Here is a 17,128-nt window from a genome sequence, read left to right on the forward strand (position 1 = left end):
CATCAGCTCTATTTTCAGCTCAGCCTGACACGTGTACGAAGACGTTTCTCATTTCAACTTTGTTTCTTGGCTGTCAAGACTTTTCCTAGTGTGAAAATTCAAGTAGCAAGAGAGAACCATTTTACTTTTGTGCCTTTGCTTAAATATTTTGCAGTGAATTATTCCTGTAGAAGTTATGCTTACACAGAAACAGAGAATCGCCACCCAAGACTTGGGAGGCCTGATCTCCATCTCTGGGGCCCTCACGCCAGCTGCCCTCCATCGCTAGGGGTCCGTATGTGGGTCCACAGCCAAACTGCCATGATCTGGGGCTACACGAAGCTTGTCCAGATTGACTTTTTTCTTACAGATGTGCAGTATTTGAGCGACTTACACCTCAAGAGAGGTGCACAGAACTGGCCATAACAAGCTTGCAAAAAACCAAGTACACCTCCGGAGGCAAACGGACCCTTCCTTGTTTTCAGAGTTGCACAGATTTTGAAAACCAAAACCCAATTCATGTTGGACTGGTAATATATGAAAAAAATGGTCACATCATCCCTCAGCATGAACCACGAGAAGGAAGCGGGGCCGAGGCTGTGTGTGAGGCAGGCGTTCCACTCTCCCGTCTACGCCAACTGGACTGGCGGGGACTGGCCGCCAGACCTGACACTCAGCTGGAAGTAGAGCTGCTGCTTTCCCTCACCTCCAAAACCCGCCAACAGGCACTTTCACCACTTTGACAAGGTTCAACTTTAACCGTTACCTGTGCCTGCAACATCTGCTACTTCGAGCAGCATGATGGGGCCGAGGGTGTGTTAAGACTCTGGGGCACACAGCCCGCGGCACCTGCTGACCCCGGCGGGTTAAGCGGCCGTTACCTTTGTGCTCGTCTTGCTGACGCCTCCACGTGCACGGCAACGCCCCGACCTTCGTTGACAGAAATCAAAGTGGAAACCCTTCTTATCGATCTTCCAGGTTTACTTCTTTAACTTTCAGAAGGTAAGACTATGACTAGGTGCACGGTGATGTGCAACACGCAAAAACTCAAAACCATTACTTTACAGCTTCCAGTATACCTGAGACTCCTGCACCGTGTGGGAGGGCTCACAGCTGCATCTTCAGAAAGATCCCTTGGGACTCGATGCCACCTAAGGGACTCTGCCGCGGGACCGTCTGTGAACAGTGCCACAGGAGATGCAGAGCCCCAGAGGCCACACAAAGGCCAAAGGGCAGGTGAGGTGAGCAGGATCAATCCTGCTAGAAACTTCTACCCCGCTCCCCCGCTAAAGCACATGAACTAAGGGGGGCAGCCAGGATACATCTGAGGGTCTCTGTCAGAAAAAGTACATGTACATGCGAAACCTTCCCTGCACTAATTTTCTGAACAGTTGGCTATTAAAAAAAAAAAAAAAACCTGTAAAAACTAAAACACTTAAAAATACGAGAGAATGCCAATGACCAAGAAAATTCCAGCTATTTGGATAACTTTAAAAACAGCTGTCAAGGTAAATCCTTATCAGGACAAGTTTTGGTTCTCTCTCCAAATGGGGGGAGGAAACTGGTGAGATGTACAAGGCTGCTTTGTCCCCACCCACATTTTTTTGCCACTGAAGATCTGGAAGAGACAAACAGCTCGTGCAGCTGATAAAACATGCCTCTCCCACCGTTCCATTCCTACCAAACACCCCTTGGTCCCAGGCACCCCCCCATCTATGTCACCATGGGGACTTGTCTTCTCTTACTACCTGTGAAGCGTGCTCCCAGAACTCACACCACCAATCCCTGTGAAACCCGTGCCCCCAGATCCACTTCGCCACAGCACAGGGACCGGGCATGTGGCGCTCGGGGACGACGGGGCAGCGCTGGCATCGGGGCAGGATGCTAACACATCACTGGACCTGGGTGCACAGGTTCTGCCAGGGGTCCCCATTTCAATCCTCAAAGCTACATGAAACTGCAGAAATCTGATTTTCCAGTCAAAATTTGTTCAGGTCCCCGTAGTTTTAAGTCATCTCGGAGCCATTTAGGGAGCCCCAAACATGGGGACATGTGCCTATGCCTATCACAATTCCACTTCCAAACCCTAACCAACCAGGGCCACTTTAGAAGAACATCTTCAGCCCTCTTTGTGCCTGTGCCTGGACAGTAACGAGAGGCGATGAAGAGGAAATGAAGAGCCACCATGAGGAGGACTACGAGACACAGGGACCTGGGGGGAAATAAAATGGCAACTGTTTCCGTAAGTTACACAGTTTTTGTTTTCAGAAACTCTGAAAAACAAACAAACAAAAAACTCATCAGAGAACAAGTGCGTGTTAATCCCATCACCCTGAGGACCTGAAGATCTACTGACTGTCCCACGAGAGAAGCAGGTCAGAGCCTCTGTGTAGCAAGGTCTTACCCATGATGCTCATGAAGGGCTGCCCTGAACCCACAACCCAAGGCCAGTGCCAATGGCCTGGGAGAAGTGGGGTGGGGGGCAGAGTACCTCCAGGGGCCGCACATTGGCTGCCCAAGGATCTACCCAAGACTTGACCTGAATTCAGGTCAACATGGAAAACGCCCCCTCCTAAGAGCTGTCCCAGCATCGCCTGCACCCAGAAAAATATCACGCTCTGCAGCCAGGGAGGCGGGTGGGGGCCCTGGTGGGGATGCAGGGTTCTGCTGAGTGTGTGCGAGGGGCCCCCTCCCATTGTGCCTGTGTGTGGGGCCCCGGGGAAGGTCCACAGCCACTGCCACCGTCAAGTAATGGTTTGGGGAAGAGGCAGCTGCTACTCACCGAGGCTGAAGTCGGGTGTTTACCAGCGACCTTTTACACTCCTCCCAATCATCTTTTGGGAAGATGACATTTCTGGGATAACAGAGAATGATCAGAAGCAACTAGCTCAAAAGCATGTCCCTTATGCAGGCTAGAAGCTGTGGCTGTCCATCCACGTAGTTCTGAGACGTAAATGTGCTGGGAAGGTGCTCAGTGAGGAGGTGATGTGCAGGGGAGGGGGGTGGGGCAGAGGAAAGAGAAACCCGGCCTGTGAGCAGAACCACCACCTCCTTGCGGCCGGCCTCCCCGCCCCTCCACCCCAATCTTCCCTCAAAAACCAGGAAGTCAGAACTGGGGGTAAGTAAGCACCCACTCCTCCCCCAAACCCCGCCAACTTTCCTTTCTCACTGTGCGCCCTACATCTGACTCCACACTCGGAGCCTGGGGGCAGTCTCCCAATTCTGGTCGACAGAGATGGAAATCAACTGAATTGAAATCAATCACCCAGGGTTTTGTGGCTACACCTCGGTTTTCCTTTTATTCTGTCACATGCCTATAACCAACTGAGAACATTTAGCACAGGATTCCAACATGACTGCTCCCCACCCATTCACAGCTGGGCGATGCTTATATTTAGGTCCATTCGTAACCCCTGTAGAGGCGCTACTGTGTAGAGGCGCTATAATTTGATGGATATTTGCGACACGTTGTCAGCATGAAGTTCTTGGTTCAAACAACCTGAGGTGTATTGAGACTCATTTTAATACAGCAACTGGTTAATTCTGTATTTAACCACTCACTCCAAAAATCCAAAAATAAATAAACAAATAAATATGTATATATACATATACACACACAGTATTGCTTTGCAGTTTACTTGCAACTCCATTTCTTAGGTCTTGGGTCATTTACATTCTCAAAATGCATCTAGTTATGCAGTTTTCTAACCACACTACATCCACGAGGCCTTCCCTCAGGTCACTGGCCTAAACAGCCGGCTGAGAGGAGGAAGCAGCACATGGCTATAATCCTGGAATTTAGGGCCATTTAACCTCTTGTGCTTTTAAAAAAAGTTGCAAGAGTATATAAAAGATAGCATAAATAAAAACTGAATACAAAATGACCTTAATCATAGAATAAGAATAAGATGTGCCCCAGAGCAATTTAAATTTCTAAAGTTTAATTTTGGAGAATGAACTGAAAAGAAGAAGAGAAAAGATTCAAGCTGCATGATCTCATCTGGGATTGCAAAGGTCTGTCTGAACTTGAAGCCTGGGGTGGGATGACCCAGCAGTGCACGCCAAGACTCCTGGTCTGGGTGCTGCTCAGAGTGGAGAGACATTGTGCTCACTTACCTTCAAGCACAGGAAGCAGGGTAAACAGCCTTCAAGACTGGCATGTGTGTTTATGTTGTGTGTAGTATGTGAATTGGACATAAAAAAAATCCCGGTTCGGTCAAAAATAATATAACTCCTGAAAATCATGCTTCAGTTGAGAATCAGCTACAGCACTACTGTGCTAATAGTAATAGGTTCCCATGATATACAAAGAAGTGAGGGTCACGTGTGCTGGGAGCAAACTGTGTGGCAAGGTCCCCGCGTGGAGAGCCCACGGCGGTGACAGCGCTGTGGTGAACACCTGGATGACGGAGGACCTTGAGTGCCGGGCAACGCACCCCCTTGTCAGATTCTGCTGAAGATACTACATATACTTACCAGAGCCTGATAATAAAGAAAAGCGATTAAAGACAATCGTCAGGTGAGACATTCAGCAACGGGGCTGGTACAGCTTTTTGGAAACACGGACAGGAAGTCCCGACAGACTAAGGATGGGCACACGGGGCTCAGGAGGCCTCCTGGACTTGGGCAAGGGCTTTGACCTCTGCAGGTGCAGCAGAAAACACGGCTAGAACTCCTAGCTCTGGACAGGCCCGAGTGCACGGCCGTCCAGAAAGACCGGGAAGGGTCCAGAGCTCCCCCCGGGTGATACATACATTTATACAACAGTGGCGGCCAGGGGGCAGCAGTCTTTTCTGGCTTTACTGCATTGTAATTGTGGTCGCTGGCCCAGGACGGCGTGCTGCTCTCACAGGGCGGCTCCTTAGCGAGGACCTCACTCCTTGGAGGCACCACGGCCACCTTCTTCGCTGTGTTCTCCTTCTTGTCTGGAGCCGGTCTCTTGTGCACAGAAGAGATTTTAATGCCTGCCTGGATAATCAGTAAAGCCCCAATCATTAACGAGGTCAGAAATTAACCTTTGCTCATTTCACTTGGCAGTGAGGGTCCCGACTCAATCAGCTCCTGGGCCATCCTAAGCCCAATACACTGCATCTGCTCAGCAGAGGGCTTGGCTACTCCCCCACATCCAGCAGGCCCGCATCAACATCCGAGCGATGAGAAGGTCCCTGACAGAATAACCCGTCATCCTACCATCCTGATGAGGCGTTAGGCCGCCAGGATAACCGAGGGGCCATGGAGTCAGGCAGTGAAGCAAGGCGGAGAGCACGGCGGGCCGGGGCCCCGTGTGAGAACGCGCCCAAGCAGCACTGACAGGCAGGAGCTGCAGACACAACAGCACGTGGAGAAAGGACAGGCGTACAAACGACATCCCTGTACCCCACCAGGCACTCAGTGCGGCACGCCCAGAACCCACTGGCCACCTCGCTGCCTGCGCTTCAAGTCCCCGCACAGACTCCAGCAGGGACTGCTCTCCTCCCAGCGGGGCTGGCGTGTGGGTGGAGAGCTATTCCACGCAGCAGCCGGTTCCCACGTTTCTATCAGTTACTCCCTCGGCTAGATGCGGAGAAGGAAAACATGAGAACACGTGCCTATTTGTGATTCCGACGAGAACACTGGTGGGCAAGGCGGAGGGCAGTGTGAAGGTGCCTGCATCCCGTCCGGGCCTGTGTGCCCGACACTCTCCAAATCAACCCACCGAGCCTGTAACCTCCAGACGCTTTTGGTTTCAACTACACAAATGGTTGGTCTCAGTCAACTTACCTGAACGCTACATTTCTGAAGAATGATTTTTTCCGGCTTTGTCTTGGGTTTCTCTTTAGGTTTTGGTTTCTGCTCTTTCCCTGCGCTCAGGAAGCGCATGGTGGCTGCGGCGTGTTTCAGGATACACTCGCTGCTGCAGTAGACAGAGTCGGGCTGCGCCACGCTCGAGCACCCGGGGCCAATGCATCTGGCGGCACCAGGTGCCTCTACGACCTGCAGGATCAGACGTGGCTTCAGTGTACTCCCCCACTTCGGTGGGTATGGCACTTTGTAACATAACTATTTATGGTACCGAGATGACTGCTTTTAATCGTGTATGAAAAATTATGAATAAAAATGTACCTTTGTTTATTCAAGACACACAACTCTACCTCCCCTGAGTAAGGCCCTCAAGTTCTTAACTGCCCTGCAGGCCACGCAGAAAGGCAGAACTGTAAGCGGACCCCGGCACTCACGCTGCGCACTTCTGAACACAATGGGATTTCACACCACAAGTAGGTTCCCTTATCGGGCAAATGGGCAGGGATTTTACCAACGAATTAAGATCCCAAGTGAGAGGATTCTGCGTTAGTCCAAAGGGTCCAACTTCATCAACTGAAAACCCTTAAAAGAGGAACTGAGCCTCCAGAAGATAGAGATTCCACTGCTGCCTCTGCTGAGAGGGCGCCCATGCCTAGGCTCCGCGGGCAAGGTTGTGAGACGACACCCAGGACACCCAATTAAACGTGGGTCTCAGAAACAACAGATGACTTTTTGGTATTACCAGGCCACAAAATTGCCCGGGACATATTTTTCATGCTAAATCAAGTCAGAGCTTTTGGAAGTGGATCTTTCCCCAGCCGAGCCTCTGATACCTCAGCCCCCACCGACACCTGGAGGGCAGTCTTGTAAGACCCAGAGCAGAGGGGGCCCAGCTAAGCCAGGCCTGGATTTCTGAGCTAATAAATGTGTGTTGTTTAAGCTGCTGAACAAGTCTGTGGCTGCCTGCCGTGCAGTAGGAACCTGGTTCACTACAAGGGCTGAACACAGCTGTCCATTATCACTAGAGCATGTTTTGATGGTAGAGACTAATAACGTACATGAACATACTCCTCAAATGTACTGGAGCAAAATCTTAAATCTCAAATTATGCACCAATTGTTTTTCCTTCACAGAATCCAACTTTTACTCAGAGAAATACTTAAGTTTATGTGTAGTCTCAAACACATCAGCAATCACAGGACATTTCCTATGGACTTCCATTTCCATTCATTCTTCTTCCTTACCAGTTATCATCATACTTCCACTCGATGCCTCCTCATACGCCCATGACAGGTAAAATGTAAACGGTCCAGCCCTCGAGGCTACCTCAGTGCAAGGGGGAGACGGCAGGGAGCTAGGACACGGCCACCGCAAAGTCGTCTGTATGCCCAACACTGGCTAGAGAACGGGCTGTGGGCTGCATGGGCCCCCAATTCAAGGAAGGCCTGGGGTGAAAACATGCTCTGAGTAGGACGATCATGAGCGCCTGAGACAGCTCTCAAGATGCACGGAAACCATGACAAAGAATCACGGCCCCTGGGCAGGCGACACGAGTGATCAGAGCTGGGAAAGGAGAAAATAGAGCTGCACAAGCACCGGTGAGTGGGAGAACACCGTAACAGAGGGCGTGCTAGCCGCAGCTGTCTTGTCAGCCTGGGGAGCCGTGCGGTCACTACCGCTGGCCTTGGCATCTTGCTGCAAGGCAGGGACAAGACCACTGGTTCTCTTAAGGCGGTGACGGGTAATATAGGTGCACACGTGCCCCCGTGACTCAAAAATAATTTTGTTTGTTCACATATGTACTTCAAACTCAGGATCCATTCATGAGAAAATTTAAGGGAAGACTTTAAAAAGTGAGTCCACTTATGGAAAATGTGAAGTCAGTAATAACGAAATAGGAGATAGATATGATTAACAAACATAGAGAAAGAACAGATAGGCCTGCCAGCCTTGAGAAGGTGCATGGACCTGGGAGCTCGCAGAGCTCAGCCCCGCGCCCAATGCCACTCCTGGGAAAAGCTAACTTATCTCAGGAGACAAACGCTTCTGTCTTGATGTTTCTGCCAACGGCAGTTGAGACCTCCACGGTCACCTCTACCGCTCACCTCGGGAGACAGGTACTTACGGGCTGGAATATCTTGAGTTTTTTCTTGCCACTTGGGTTTGCAGCTTTCTCAATTCTACCCTTGATTCCTTGGTCTTCACTCGATTTCTGCTCCACAGTTCCTATACTTGTACAGTCCGTGCCGTCGGCATCTGCAGGTCTCGACCTCGAGTCCTGCGTGCCTGTGGTCTCGGAGCTGGGCTCGTCCTGCACTTGCAGGATGGTGCAGTTTGGGCAGATGTAATCCTCCCCGTTCCTTTCCAAGAGCCTCCCTCGAGCCTCAGAAATGCCCACACAGTCGCCATGAAACCATTCTTCACATCGGTCACAGCAAATCATAAACCTGGAATGATAAAATAAGGAACGGATTATTAGTAGTATTAGGAATGGAAAGTGAGAGACCAACTCAATTTTAAACACAAGTCAAATTTCAACATTCTATTATGAAAAAAAAAATATTACAGAAATGTGGAGAGAACAGAATCAACAGCATCCACGTGCCCTTCTCTATTTCACTAACATTCACTCAGACTTGCTTCACCTTTTCTCTGAGGGGAGCACTCTGCCCTGGACACCACACTTCCTGTCCACAGGAGGGCAGCCACGCCTTTACCCCGCCCCGCCTCCAGGAGATGCCCCAAAGTCCACACCACAGCCCAGGCGCAGCCGGTCTGGAGCAGCGTCACCCAGCGAGCTCTCTGGGACAGCAGATCCCCTCTGGTCCAGGCCGCCCTGTCCTTGGCTGGTGGGACCGAGGCAGCCAATGTCCCACGCCAGCCCCCACCTTGGTGGAGGGTGTGGCTCTTGGCAGTGCCCACCCATGCCGTGTTTTTGTTTTTTGACAATGACTTGTTCGTCTTTCCCAAGAGAACAAGTCCCTCATTCAGGCCACCCTGGGACTCTAAACTAAGACGAATGGAAAACCCTCCCTGGCCCTTTCCACAGCTCAGGCCCCCCGGAAGCGTGGGCGGCCGCTCCATCCTCCCACGACCCACCTGTTGTTGTGAGGCTGGCGGCACAGGCAGTACAGGGCATTGGGGTCGTACACCTCACATTCGGGCTTGTGTCGGACTGCGTCTCCGGGTTCCTCTGCGTTCCCCCCTGGGGCCGCCCTCCCTTCCAGCTGGCTCTCTCTGTCCATTTTCGCCGCCTGGGATGCAGCCCCCAGGTCGGCCTCCGGCTCCTGCGCGACGGGCCGCGAACCCTCCATCGCATCGCCTGCCTCAACGTCCATGGTCTCCACCGGGTCCTCCTCCCGATGCTTCTTCCTCAGGCGGTTCTGGATGCCTCTTGGGGGCCTGTCGGTGGGCTCCTGCTCGCGCTTTCTCCGCAGGCGATTCTGGAGTTCTTTCAAAGTCAACCCGTCACTGTCGCTATCGGAGGTGTCATCCTCGTCGCCACCCCCTCTGGCCTTTGCCGAGGAGGCCGTTCGCTCCTTAGCACCCGTGGAGCCAGACCTGGGAGCGCTCTTCCCGTCCGAGGTGCTCTCCACGCTCCCCTCGGAGGCACTCTCCGCATCTGTCACTGGACAGGACGCCGGCTCCGCTGAGTCCTCTAGGGACACGGGGGTGCCCCTCCGGCCCCGGCGCCGTACCGTGGTCAGGAACTCCTCCACCCGCTCAGTACGCTTTGGCTGCCTTCCGCTGCGACGCAGCGACGGGCTCTGCTGCTGCCGGGGCAGCGGCTCCAGGGCATCCACCTCCGCATCCCCGGCGCCCTCGCGCTTGGCGATGGTGGTCCTCCGGAACCCCCACGTCTTCCTGAACTCTTTGCTGGTGGGCTTGATGGCCTTGGGCGCGTCCTCACCACTCGGGTCACCCTTCTCCTCCATACCTAACAGGGAAATGCAACCAAACCACACCTGGCGTCAGCCAGGGCCGCGGTCCAGGCCCAGGACCGGCATCCACCAGCCACGAGAGCGCACGAGAAGGGGCACCACCCGCACGAGGAAACCCAGACACAGTGAATCGCAACAATTCTCCACCTACAAAAACCGAAGGCGTTTCCTAAAGTGCGCTGAGAGGATTCAAGGGGATTCTTGAAGAAAAGTGTAACAGTTACGGAGCTAATATTCAGCAGAAAAACACAGCTAGCAAACCAAATCTGTGCATCTGTCAACTGCTGAGGACGAGGATTTGTACAAGAGGTAGCGGGGAAAGAGGAAGCGAGCAGCAGTGCTGCCAGGACAGGACAGGGTGGCGGGTGCCTCGGGCTCTCCCGCACAGAGACGCGGGGCCCACTTGGCTCTGCCCGCAGAGCTCGGTGGACAGAACGCCATGCTGGCTCTGGGCCTAGTGCGGGGAAGCCCCGAGCTGCGTGTGAGACGTCTGAGCACGTTGCTGGAGGGATGACGTGGAGATGGGGGATTCGGACCCTGTACACCCACACCCAGCCCCCGCTGAGCCCCGCCCAGATTCCCGAGCCAGGACTGTGTTGACACAAGATGGGCCCATCCAGCTCTGCGTGCAGTAGCAGACGATCGGGACACTGAGAAAATACTGAGCCACATGGCACCTGTGGTGTATACTTCTTCTCTCCTCTTTCTAACAGACTATTTAAAGGGTCGTGTTTGTGAAAACTTCACTCCTGTTTAAAATTAAAAAGCCTGGGGCTTCCCTGGTGGCGCAGAGGTTGAGAGTCCGCCTGCCGATGCAGGGGACATGGGTTCGTGCCCCGGTCTGGGAGGATCCCACATGCCGCGGAGCGGCTGGGCCCGTGAGCCATGGCCGCTGAGCCTGCGCGTCCGGAGCCTGTGCTCCGCAACGGGAGAGGCCACAACAGTGAGAGGCCCGCGTACCGCCAAAAAAAAAAAAAAAAAAAAATTAAAAAGCCTGAAAAAGATAGTATATACCTTGAGAATTTTTTCCCAAGCTGCGCAGGCTTCAATTACATTTAAATGCTAACGATGACTCAGGTTTTATGCCATGTTCCATCCCAGCGGGGGGGGGGGGGACTAGTGCAGAATGAAAACCTTCGAACAGAAAATACACAAAATTAAAAATCACACGTAACTGAACTCTCTTTTTGGTTCCCACTAAGCATGGTCACCTCCCATTTCCATGTCCAGGTCTGCAGCTCCCCCACCCTGGGCCTAGGCCCACACTCTCCCAGGCCACTTGGAAGCTTGCAGGAGTAGCTGTGACATCAGCACCTGTGCCACCAAGGACCACGGCACTGTCCTGGTCAGCCAAGTCTTTCGGCAGGAAGGACTCTCCTCTACAAAACACAGTTCTCACCAGAAAGAATATACAACGTCATCGTAAATGCACTAAAGAAACCACCCATGTAAAAATAAAGCAGTGCTCTGAATCAGATTCTTAACACACAATTAGACACTCTTCAAGAAATCTTGGGCTAAAGCTTAAACCATTTCAAACAAATACTAATGTCACATCAGTTTCTTTACATATAATGCCGCTTTTGAAATAGAAAACATGACATCAAAACTTAAAATTGTGTTGCTGGCGTTTAACACTATTGCCACGTTACCTGCCCCACACGGAAGCTTGGGCGCTTCTTCCGACTTCCTAAAAACAACGAAAACCTGGCCGATGCAACTGCGGGGTCCAAGGGAAGCGCCAAGCCCCGAAACACTGCTACTGCCGGTCACTATTCACAGATTACAATGCAGATTATCTCGAGACTGTCACCACGGAGTAAGCTCCTAAAAGAAAACAACAAAACAGTTTAAAGATTTAAAGCAACTATAACTAAAATCATGTTTAAGGAAAAAAAGGCATGAAGCTTTCCAAACAATCTCTTATTTGAATGTACATTACATGACCCACAAAGACACTGGGCGAGTCGACAAACAAAATCCACAAAACAAAGTCCCCTGCTTCCTTAAGGACTTTTAAAGAAGGGAAGATACTTTGACTACACTCTGAAAGCAGGGGGCTGGACAGGCCTTGGCTGGCGCACTGGTGGGGAGGAAGCTGGTGGGCAGAGAGCAGAGGCCTCAGTGGGAAGGAGGGTTTCCAAGCTGATCATTGGCACCAGCTGCTTTCCAATTGCAATCTTACTTTTGAGATGGACCCAGGTCAATAAAAACCCAGACAGAGAGAATGGAACAAAAGATGAACAAAAAGATTACACGTGAAAGTCATTATTTAGAAATTCTTTTCTTTTTAAATCTATTTATTTAATTTTTGGCTGCGTTGGTCTTTGTTGCTGCGCGTCGGTTTTCTCTAGTTGCAGCGAGCGGGGGCTACTCTTCATTGTGGTGTGTGGGCTTCTCATTGCGGGGGCTTCTCTTGTTGTGCAGCGCAGGCTCTAGGAGCACGGGCTTCAGTAGTTGTGGCACGTGGGCTCAGTAGTTGTGGCTCGTGGGCTCTAGAGCGCAGGCTCAGTAGTTGTCGCCCATGGGCTTAGTTGCTCCACTGCATGTGGGATCTTAAGTTCCCTGACCAGGGATCAAACTCGTGTCCCCTGCCTTGGCAGGTGGATTCTTAACCACTGTGTCACCAGGGAAGCCCTAGAACACTATACCTATGTCATCCTTTTAGTTAAAAATCTAAGGAAGATTTCAGAGGACTAATGTTATGATTATTGAACATCACCGGAGTACAGCTCATCTATGTGTATTTACATATTTAAAGAACATTTCTCCTCCTGTGCCCTCATTCAATCACGATACCTAGTTTGCTCCACAAACGTGTCTGTTTCTAGGTAGGTCCTTGGTGTTAACATTTTAACACATTTTGCATTCTAGATCCAGGACTCCCTGCCCGCAACTCTCCTCTTCCTCACCTCACACCAACTGCCTCCCCTGTAACTGGGGTCTCCTTGGTGACCTCAGAGCAAACATTCCGTCCCCACCTCCTTTTAAAGAGATAGCGACCATCTCACTCTGGTCACCCCCGCCCCCCACATGGCCACCACCTCTCTCACATGTGGTCAACCCATCTCAAAATGAGAAACTTCTCAGGAGAAACTGTTCACAACAGTGAATATTTATAAAAGCAAAGAAATTACGATGTTCTCAGGAATTAAAAAGTTTTTAAAATTTATGTTAATCTGAACCCACCCCCAGAAAAAACCCATGCCTCTGGATTTGAGTTCTGAATAATCAGAAAAGGAAAATCCAGTTATTTCTGTTAAGTGGAATGAAGTACTTTATTCAGAATAAATCATATCATTTTAGATAATCTGGTTCATTTTGGTTCATTCTTTTTTATTTTACATTCCCAAGATCGCTTTCATAATTTCTTCCCAGAAATTCTAGTGTAAAATTTCAGGTCACGAAACAAAAACAAACCCCTATGATCAAGGCAAAAGTTAAAAAAGAAAAGTTGTGTTATGTTCCTAACACAACTTAAAATGTGGGTCCACACACAACAGCAGGTCACCAAACGGTGGTCACAACGTACTAGTAACAACTTTTCCCCAGAGGAGAAGAACGGTGGGCGGGCATCCCTGAAACTGCTGGGAAAAAGAAAACCTGGAGGCGAACATGATGCACTGATAGTTTTATATCTTTACATTTCTAAGTGCAAATGTCCTCTCAGCTGAAAACGGCTCCATTTCCTAAGCAGACCTATGAATACCAACACGAAACCTTAGGTTCCCCCAGGCCACCCAAGGGCAGGAAGCAGCCCACCACCTCCCAGGCAGCTCTGCAACATTTTGCTGTCAAGGTCCCTTTATACCCTTAAAAACTGAGGACCCCAAAGAGCAGTTGCTCATGTGGGATATGTATTTCCAAAATTAAACCTGAGAAAGGCTTTCAGAATTGTGGATGTTCCCTGATACCACATCAAACCTCGACAGGCCGCAGTTCCATTGAAAGTAGTTGTGACACGAATCTGCAACCACAGCCATGAATGCTCCACACCTTCCTGTGTCGTAACGCACTCTGAAAACATCTTCTGCCTATATGCACGGTGGCCAGTTGGACACATGCAGAGTCCACACGCTGACACATTTCATTAGACGACATAAGACGCATCTGTTAATGTTAGCGCCCATCTCCTGAAATGTCTTTCATTACTGGGAAGCCAACAAGCTCAGGGTGGCAGATAAAAGCTTTTCAAAATGCTAATTTTCGTTTAACGCCGGAATTTTGTCATCAGTAACAAATATTGTCAGTTGCTTTCCTTGAGTCTCACACTGTGCATCTTCGAGAAAACGTCTGCCACACACCACCTGGAAAAATGCAGTCCATCGGCGCTGCTCTGCGGCCCCCGGCTGCGGGCACCTCTGGCCCCTCAGGGGCACTACCAGGAACCTCTGTGCCAGCAGTGCAAACGCCGACCAGGCAGGGCTGTCTCACGAGGCCGACTGTGACCCTGGACGGGGCTTCTGAGCTCTTAGCCTCCAAAGGGTTTCAAAACACACCATTTCCGGTAGCTCAAGAACACTCTGGCTACACGCCAAGCACTCACACGTATCCGCACTTCAGTGTCAGAGGAGAGGAAACATTTGCTTCCACAAAACTGTTCTAAAGCCACCACTTCGTTTTCCCTTCGGACTATCCAACCCTTGGAAAACGTTAAGCTGCCAGAAGTGATTTTCTTTAAAGCAAAACCCAAAATACGCTCCCCAAGCAAACAACGAGAGTGCTGCCCGACTCTACAACCACGTAAATCTGAAGGCTCCACTTCTACAAAGCTCGCGACAGGTAAGTAACCGCATCTTACCCATCTGAAGATGCTTAGTTCTATGGACTGGAGACTAATTTCTCTGAGATACTTTAAAATGTAATATATAACCACAATGAAGCTCCTATTTTCACAGCACAGCAAACACGAGAAAACAGTTGCGGCTTCTCAAAAACATAACACACAAGCGCACACCTGCCCTGCCCACCTAGCGGCAAAACAAGGTGATCCTCCGAATCTCACACCCCGAAACAATATTCAAAGCTAACAATTTTAATTTTGAAACAATTCTAACCTGCCGGTCACAAATTATATCCAATGCTACAACGTAACCTCATTATTTCGGACTCTGCTAACTCAATTTACGGTTCTAACAGGCTAGGCCAAAGTTCACAGTTACTGATATTTCACGTTAAGAGTCTTCCGTCTCATGACGAATCCTTTGCTGGGGATGAGGAGGGATTGAGAAGATGCTGAAAGTTCTATGAAGTACTGAAAACAGCAAGCTTTCCCAATTCAAGCCTCTTTCACAATTCCGTTTTTATTAATGGGACAGTCACTAATGAGGGCACGCCCAGGAATTTGAGAGGACATGCGACATCCTGCCGACCTGGCAGCGAGCGGTCCCTCTCCGCGACCCTACGCTCATCCTGACTCGACTGCACAAGTGGCACTGCAGTCCTTTAGGTGGCCTATCCAAAGTCTGCTGCTTTCCAAATAACACTGTCATTATTCAAATTCCACTGAAGCAAAAGGACCCACAGCACGATAAGCTTCTCAAGCGGTAACTACAGAGAGAAATCTAGGAACCACCTGCTGTTCAAAATTTCTTAGGTGTTTTTGCTTTACAGGTCTGTGCAGACAAAAAGTAAAACTTGTTGCTTAAAAGCTCACCAGGACTGGTGCCTCGGCCAAGCTCTGGTGAGGCCAGGACCCCAGCTCCCCCACTGCGGGGGGGCAGTGGGCACTCTGGTTTCTCTCTACCCACTTCCTAGTGAAAACACAGGCTTGTGACCTCGGTGGGCAGCTCTCCAAAGGCACTTCAGGAACAACCAGCAGAACCACCTGAAAGCGTCCAGGTTAAGGTGGAGGAAACTGAGGCTTTCCCTGTTCTCTACGGAACCGCTTGCTACCTTGGATGGACTCCTGCTGTGGTGTGCACGTTTGTGCCCCCGGGGCCCTCCTGAATGGGATACCTGCCCTGGAAAAGAGGCCCCAGAGCTCACCTGGTCCTGCCACCGGGACCCAACTGCCCCGGCATCCTGACCTCGGGCCTCCCGCCTTCAGAGCTGCAAGAAATCAAGTCCACTGTGTCAAAGCTCCCAGTCTGTGGTCCTTGCCACGGCAGCCCGAGTGGACTGAGGCAGCTCCCTCCTGTCTCTCAAGGAACAAGAAAACATGGCTTCAAAAGCTGGCAAGGGACTCTCTGAATCCTACACCCTGGGGGTTGGTGCTTGTAAGACAAGGCCCCCGCCAGGGTCTTAGGGATCCTCTGAACTGCACAGGCTCCTGTCCTCACCGAGTCTGCAAGATGGGGCAGGTCTGGCTAAATGCCCGGGACAACACTGGGATGGGCCCCCAAACGGGAGCCTCCTCTCTCCTTCCCCAACCAAGACAGAGGGTGTGACTGTGATGGGGGAGGGGGTAGGGTCACAGACGGGACCTGGGCACAGTAAGTCGCTCCCCAGGACAGCCAGCCCTGCTGGGCACCTCAGGGGCTGCTTCCTAGGGACCCTGATCCTCCAGCTCCACCCCCCTAACAGCCCACCCTCTCGCTTTCACATCCGCAGTGGTCTGTCTGGGCCCCGAGTGCACCCGGGCTGGCTACTCCCTTCCAGCACCCACCGGGGCACTGCTGCCAGATCCCCGTGTCACCCGTAGCACCCAGTGCAGGCCCGGCGCACCGTGTCTCGCTGCGGCAAGAGCTGTTGGTAAGGATCCGGTGAGAGGCTGTGGGTGAGGACAGCCTACGATAAAGGCAAAATGCCACCGTTCCCTCAGGCCCAAAGACCCCTGGGGCCTCCTCACCCAGAGCGCACCCCGGATGTACTCTGGGGCTCTGGTTCCCGGCGGTCCACTTTGAGGGGGACGTGTGCACTGAACCCTCTTCACTGGGGACCACAAACTAGCCAGATATTCCACGCTTTTCCCAAAAAGCAAGAACGTGGTTGAGGGCCCCCTGAAAACATTGCCTATCTTCTTAAAAGTAACCCATTTCCCCAGGTGTTAAAGTTCAGAGTCAACTGCCTTTTGAAATTCCCATTTCTCAACAACAAGAGCATTTCTAACCATGACCTAGAGCAGAGGTTCTCAAAGTGTGGCCCCCGGGCCTTTCAGGAGGGCCCCCCCAAGGTCAAACTATTTGCACAACACTAAAGGCACGGACGTGGTGGTTTCTCAGAAGCCAAATGACAGAGATAGGACGAAGGAGACAAGAGAATCCAGCTACTGTCGCTTAAGCCAGACGTTCAGGAGAGCTGCAAAACCCTAGGACAACACTACCTTGCTCATTAAATTGTTTTTGTTTTGGAACATAGCTTCCATAACGTGTTATTTATGTTATTATTTTTAAGTATATTTAAATGTCTCATTTTTAATGCCAAATATGGAAAATATCAATAGACACAATGTAAACAAAAGCCCTTTGGGGTCCTTGTTAATTTTA

General features: G+C 51.0%; 1 protein-coding gene across 1 annotated transcript in view; it reads right to left on the minus strand.

Moving 5' to 3' along the window:
• DIDO1 (death inducer-obliterator 1) overlaps window positions 1-9,695 on the minus strand; it is a gene marked incomplete at its 5' end in the record, with an annotated part of 29,513 nt that extends 19,818 nt beyond the window's left edge. Inside the window, 4 exons of the mRNA XM_079719988.1 lie at window positions 4,734-4,947; window positions 5,740-5,952; window positions 7,886-8,207; window positions 8,860-9,695. Of these exons, the coding sequence (XP_079576114.1) occupies window positions 4,734-4,947; window positions 5,740-5,952; window positions 7,886-8,207; window positions 8,860-9,695 (1,585 nt within the window). The remainder of the gene's footprint in view (window positions 1-4,733; window positions 4,948-5,739; window positions 5,953-7,885; window positions 8,208-8,859) is intronic.
• Between the last annotated feature and the right edge of the window lie 7,433 nt (window positions 9,696-17,128).

The sequence above is a fragment of the Hyperoodon ampullatus genome (assembly GCF_949752795.1).
Source record: "Hyperoodon ampullatus genome assembly, chromosome: 14".
NCBI lineage: Eukaryota > Metazoa > Chordata > Mammalia > Artiodactyla > Ziphiidae > Hyperoodon > Hyperoodon ampullatus.